At 32.3% G+C, this 7772-nt stretch overlaps 1 protein-coding gene across 1 annotated transcript in view; it reads right to left on the bottom strand.

The window, feature by feature from the left end:
* Positions 1-72, bottom strand: part of moxd1l (monooxygenase, DBH-like 1, like) — a 12319-nt gene extending 12247 nt beyond the window's left edge. Inside the window, exon 1 of the mRNA XM_084727440.1 lies at positions 1-72. This exon is cut by the window's left edge and continues 251 nt beyond it. Coding sequence (XP_084583566.1) covers positions 1-19 — 19 coding nt within the window. The 5' untranslated portion in view covers positions 20-72.
* Positions 73-7772: the final 7700 nt, after the last annotated feature.

Below are 7772 nucleotides of genomic sequence, written 5' to 3' on the forward strand. Positions count from 1 at the left end.
AAGGAAGCAGAGCGCGCATGATGTCTGTGTGAAGCTGAAGATCTTCAAACTGAGCTCACTGTCTGCAGACCTGCTAAATACCCTCCCGCCCTCCTCCGACACACCTGCGTTGCTAGATGAGGCCAAGTGATACAGAGAAAAAGTGCTCAGTCACGTAGCATTTGGCCTTGTGGAACAACAAATGCTGTATATCACCTAAGCTACGGCCTCAGTCATATTTTCTTAGTTTTGTGCTAAATTTCACCAAACTGTCAAATTCAAAAATTTCTTTGACGCCTCTTCTCAGTGTTAAATCTGCAGGTTCACAGTCTTTAATATCCGAGCAGTGAAGGTCTTCAGCCTCCCAGTTAAAACTTTCTGTATAATTACACATCGATACTCTCTGTCTCACTCTATCAACAAGCTGTGGTCAGGTGGTCTGCGGACTTTACCTACTTACAGTAAACTGTATCCCCTCTCAGCTACTCCTTTACTGAACAATCAACCTGTTCAACCGGTTCTTTTCTATCGACAGACCACTGCTGGCCTCAGGTGTTTGATATATGAGGAGGTGATGAGGAGCAAGCAGGAATGAAAGTTGTACCTCGCAGTTTGGCCAGAGTCAAAACCTTTTGTCACTTTCTCATATTTCAAACACTTGATTTCAGCCAAAACTGTGTCCCAGGAATGCGAATAGTGTAATCATTCTTTGTGTGCTCTGTTCAAACCCTGTTTATTTCTATATTATCTCATTTATAGTATATTCTACAGTGCACATACTGTTCTCAATGAACAAAACGTTACAAGCACACTAAAGACTACAGCCCCAATTCCAGAAAAGTTTGGATGCTGAGTGAAATGTATATAAAATCAGAATGCAATGATTTGCAAATCCTGTTTGGTTTCTATTCAAACAGTACAAAGATAATATATTTAATGTTCAAACTGAATTTTTATTGGGTTTTTTTGTTAAACACTCACTCTGAATGTGATGCCTGCAACACGATTCAAAAAGTTGGGACAGGAGCCTCTTTATGATTGTGCTACATCACCTTTTCTAGGGTTGCAAATTATAAGCGCTTTCCTTAATTGATCATTAGAAATATTAACGATCAGTTAGTCATTATCGAAAATACATAAAATATTTGCTTATACCAGTTAACCCTCTATGGTACACATTATGATGCCAGTGAGGGAAAAAATGTTTGGAGTGTTTTTATGTCTCAAAAGAGACTAAATAAACATAATCTGAAGAAATTTTATTTTTATTTTTATTTTTGGAAGTTTTTGGGATTCGTTGCCTGTAGGCAACATTGTACCATAATGGTGCATAAGAGAAAAAGAACGTTACTTTTCCAATTTGAACATTGTTTATTTCATAAACATATGCAAAAATATTCAATAACATCAAGAAGTCACAATTAATTTTAAATTTTAAATTTAAAAGAATTATAAAAAGAATTTATATATATATGTATGTATATATGTATGTATGTATGTATGGTCATATGTATGTATGTATGTATGTTTGGTCATATGTATGTATGTATGTATGTATGTATGTATGTATGTATGTATGCATGGTCATATGTATGTATTTATGCTCATATGTATGTATGCATGGTCATATGTATGTATGTATTCTCGTATGTATGTATGTATGTATGTATGTATGGTCATATGTATGTATGTATGTATGTATGTATGTATGGTCATATGTATGTATGTATGTATATATGCTCATATGTATGTATGCTCATATGTATGTATGTATGTATGTATGTATGGTCACATGTATGTATGTATGCATGGTCATATGTATGTATGTATGTATGTATGCATGTATGCTCATATGTATGTATGTATGTATGTATGTATGTATGTATGCATGGTCATATGTATGACCATATGTATGTATGTATGTGTGTATGTATGTATGGTTATATGAATGTATGCATGGTCATAAGTATGTATATATGTATGTATGTATGTATGTATATATGTATGGTCATATGTATGTATGTATGTATGCATGGTCATATGTATGTATGGTCATATGTATGTACGTATGTATGTATGTATGCTCATATGTATGTATGCTCATATGTATGTATGTATGTATGCTCATATGTATGTATGCTCATATGTATATATGTATGTATTTATGCTCATATGTATGTATGTATGTATGTATGGTCATATGTATGTATGTATGTATGTATGCATGTATGGTCATATGTATGTATGTATGTATGTATGTATGTATGCTCATATGTATGTATGTATGTATATATGTATGTATGTATGGTCATATCCCTCTATGGTACACATTATGATGCCAGTGAGGGAAATGTTTTTTTATGTCTCAAAATAGACTAAATAAACATAATCTGAAGAAATTTTATTTTTATTTTTATTTTTGGAAGTTTTTGGGGTTCGTTGCCTGCAGGCAACATTGTACCATAATGGTGCATAAGTGAAAAAGAACGTTCCTTTTCCAATTTGAACATTGTTTATTTCATAAACATATGCAAAAATATTCAATAACATCAAGAAGTCACAATTCATTTTAAATTTTAAATTAAAAAGAATTTTAAAAAGAATTTAAAAAGTTTCTTGGCTAAATGTTGCCTGTAGGCAACATTGTACAATTTAGGAACAACCCATTGAAATAAATGTGTAAAGTATAAAACTTTAAACTACTTAAATCAACAAAGATAACCATTACCATAACCATTTGAAAAACAAAAACAACAAATTCCAGTGTTTGATCATCACTGCTTCATTTCAGTGCATGTTTTGTGTCAGCCCCCTGTGTCTTTCCTGACATGTGTTGCCATCACTTGTGGTGTTGCTGCTCAGTGCTTATGGAACTCCATGAAGCAGTTTTTTTCAGGAGTGAAGCACAGGCAGGTGACACATTTTGTGCACTGTGATTTCACTATTACATCCAGGGTATCTGCATCTGCCCTTTTTCTCCACCCAAATAGGCCAGTGGTCAGTGTTGTGTTTGCTATAGTGATTCCATAATGGTTCACTGTTGCAGGCAATATTGCAACTTTCCATGACGGCACGTTGTTGCCTCAGGGCAACAGCTGCATTTTAACAAGTATCCACTATTAAATTAGTAAATAAGTTGCATGAAACTATCAAAACTTAAAGTTTACTCACCTATTAGTGTGAAGACATTTTTTTCCAGGTAGAAAAGGGACAAAAAATAACTTTTTGAGAGTCTTTTTTTTGCAGCAAGATAGCAGAGCTGTCTCCTTAGAAAAAGCCCGCCAAGAAGGGTTTCAAAATCGCTTCCTGGAGGTCATGTGACAAATTAAAGCATTGTTAATGGTTCCCTATGGTTTTACCTCTTTTTAAAGTATCGCATCATTTAAAGGGATGCATTGTGGAGATGTGACAGGGCAAAAATGGGTTTGTTGCCTGAGGGCAACATGGTACCATAGAGAGATATGCTCATATGTACGTATGTATGTATGTATGGTCATATGTATGGCCATATATATGTATGTATACTCATATGTATGTAGGTATACATGGTCATATGTATGGCCATATGTATGTATGTATACTCATATGTATGTATGGTCATATGTATGTATGTATGGTCATAAGTATGTATGTATGCATGTTCATATGTATGTATGTATGCATGGTCATATGTATGTATGGTCATATGTATGTATGTATGCATGGTCATAGGTATATATGTATGTATGGTCATATGTATGTATGGTCATATGTATGTATGGTCATATGTATGTATGCTTGTATGTATGTATGTATGTATGTATGTATGGTCGTATGTATGTATGTATGTATGCATGTATGTATGTATGTATGGTCGTATGTATGTATGCATGGTCGTATGTATGTATGGTCATATGTATGTATGTATGCATGGTCATATGTATGACCATATTTATGTATGTATGTATGTATTCTCATATGTATGTATGTATGTATACATGGCCATATGTATGTATGTATGTATGTATGTATGTATGTATGTATGTATGGTCACATGTATGTATGTATGTATGCATGGTCCTATGTATGTATGCTCATATGTATGTATGTATGTATGCATGGTCGTATGTATGTATGTATGTATGGTCACATGTATGTATGCATGGTCATATGTATGTATGCTCGTATGTATGTATGTATGTATGTATGTATGTATGTATGTATGCATGGTCATATGTATGTATGTATATATGTATGTATGTGTGTATGTATGTATGTGTGTATGTATGTATGGTCATATGAATGTATGCATGGTCATATGTATGTATGGTCATATGTATGTATGTATGTATGTATGTATGTATGTATGGTCATATGTATGTATGTATATATGTATGTATGTATGTATGTATGCTCGTATGTATGTATGTATGTATGTATGTATGCTCATATGTATGTATGTATGCATGGTCACATTTATGAATGTATGTATGTATGCATGTATGGTCATATGTATGTATGCTCATATGTATGTATGGTCATATGTATGTATGTATGTATGAATGTATGCTCATATGTATGTATGTGTGTATGTATGTATGGTCATATGTATGCATGAATGGTCATATGTATGTATGTATTTATGGTCATATGTATGTATGCATGGTCATATGTACTTATGTTTGTATGCATGGTCATATGTTTGGTCATATGTATGAATGTATGCTCATATGTATGTATGCTCATATGTATGTACGTATGTATGTATGCTCATATGTATGTATGCTCATATGTATGTATGCATCTATTTATGCTCATTTGTATGTATGTATGTATGCTCATATGTATGTATGTATGCTCATATGTATGTATGTATGTATGGTCACATGTATCTATGTATGCATGGTCATATGTATGTATGTATGCATGTATGCTCATATGTATGTATGTATGTATGTATGTATGTATGCATAGTCATATGTATGACCGTATGTATGTATGTGTGTATGTATGTATGTATGTATGTATGGTCGTATGTATGTATGTATGTATGGTCATATGTATGCATGTATGGTCATATGTATGTATGTATGTATGTATGTATGCATGCATGGTCATATGTATGTATGGTCGTATGTATGTATGTATGTATGCTCATATGTATGTATGTATGTATGTATGTATGCTCATATGTATATATGTATGTATGTATGCTCATATGTATGTGTGTATGTATGCTCATATGTATGTATGTATGTATGTATATATGCTCATATGTATGTATGTATGTATATATGCTCATATGTATGTATGTATATATGCTCATATGTATGTATGTATGTATGTATGTATATATGCTCATATGTATGTATGTATATATGCTCATATGTAGGTATGTATGTGTATGTATGTATGTACGGTCATATGTATGTATGCATGTTCATATGTACGTATGTATATATGTATGTATGTGTGTAAGTATGTATGGTCATATGAATGTATGCATGGTCATATGTATGTATGCTCATATTTATGTATGTATGTATGTATATATGTATGTATGTATGCTCGTATGTATGTATGTATGCTCATATGTATGTATGTATGCATGGTCACATTTATTTATGTATGTATGCATGTATGGTCATATGTATGTATGTATGTATGTATGTATGTATGTATGTATGTCATATCCCTCTATGGTACACATTATGATGCCAGTGAGGGAAATGTGTTTTTATGTCTCAAAATAGACTAAATAAACATAATCTGAAGAAATTTTGGTCGTATGTATGTATGTATGCTCATATGTATGTATGCATGGTCATATGTATGTATGTATGCTCATATGTATGTATGCATGGTCATATGTATATATGTATTCTCATATGTATGTATGTATGTATGTATGTATATATGCTCATATGTATGTATGCTCATATGTATGTATGTATGTATGTATGTATGTATGGTCACATGTATGTATGTATGCATGGTCATATGTATGTATGCATGTATGCTCATATGTATGTATGTATGTATGCATGGTCATATGTATGACCGTATGTATGTATGTGTATATGTATGTATGGTCATATGAATGTATGCATGGTCATATGTATATATGTTCATATGTATGCATGTATGGTCATAAGTATGTATGTATGTATGCATGTATGTATGGTCATATGTATGTATGTATGCATGGTCATATGTATGTATGTTTGTATGTATGTATGTATGTATGCTCATATGTATGTATGCATGGTCACATGTATGTATGTATGTATGCATGTATGATCATGTGTATATATGTATGTATGTATGTATGGTCATATGTATGTATGCATGGTCATATGTATGTATGTATGGTCATATGTATGTATGCATGGTCATATGTATGTATGTATGCTCATATGTATGTATGCATGGTCATATGTTTGTATGTATTCTCATATGTATGTATGTATGTATGTATGGTCATACGTGTGTATGTATTCATGCTCATATGTATGTATGCTCCTTTGTATGTATGTATGTATGTATGTATGGTCACATGTATGTATGTATGCATGGTCATATGTATGTATGTATGTATGTATGCATGTATGCTCATATCTATGTATGTATGCATGGTCATATGTATGACCATATGTATGTATGTATGTGTATATGTATGTATGGTCATATGAATCTATGCATGGTCATATGTATGTATGGTCATATGTATGCATGTATGATCATAAGTATGTATGTATGTATGTATGTATGGTCATATGTATGTATGTATGCATGGTCATATGTATATATGGTCATATGTATTTATGTATGTATGTAAGTATGTATGGTCATATGTATGTATGCATGGTCATATGTATGTATGTATGCTCATATGTATGTATGCATGGTCATATGTATGTATGTATTCTCATATGTATGTATGTATGGTCATACGTGTGTATGTATTCATGCTCATATGTATGTATGCTCCTTTGTATGTATGTATGTATGTATGTATGGTCACATGTATGTATGTATGCATTGTCATATGTATGTATGTATGTATGTATGTATGCATGTATGCTCATATCTATGTATGTATGCATGGTCATATGTATGACCATGTGTATGTATGTATGTGTATATGTATGTATGGTCATATGAATGTATGCATGGTCATATGTATGTATGGTCATATGTATGCATGTATGATCATAAGTATGTATGTATGTATGTATGGTCATATGTATGTATGTATGTATGCATGGTCATATGTATATATGGTCATATGTATTTATGTATGTATGTATGTATGTATGGTCATATGTATGTATGTTTGTATGCATGGTCATATGTTTGGCCATATGTATGAATGTATGCTCATATGTATGTATGCTCATTTCAATCAGGAGAGACTAAGAGTAAAAGAGAAATGGTTTATTGGCACATGCATGATATATGAAACATGAACAGTCTTTGGCGGTTAGACCCCAATGAGGTGAAACAATATGTATATATAAATGGGGGTGATGAAGCTGTAGTGAAGAGGCAAGGCAAGACAAGGCAATTTTATTTCTATAGCACCATTCATACACAAGGCAATTCAAGGTGCTTTACAGAACTTGAAAATGCATTAAAATAGAAACAATAAAAGAGCATTAAAATTGCATTTGAGATCATTAAAAACAAAAGCTAAAAGCAGGACAATAAATAGTTTAAAACATTACAGAAATGCATATAAAGAAAGAAGCAAACATAAAACAAAAGCGACAGCAGACAAATATAAAAACAATAGCAACAGATTATCCTAAAAA

This window comes from Lutjanus erythropterus, chromosome 9 (genome assembly GCF_056507025.1).
Source record: "Lutjanus erythropterus isolate fLutEry1 chromosome 9, fLutEry1.hap2, whole genome shotgun sequence".
In the NCBI taxonomy this organism is placed as follows: domain Eukaryota; kingdom Metazoa; phylum Chordata; class Actinopteri; order Lutjaniformes; family Lutjanidae; genus Lutjanus; species Lutjanus erythropterus.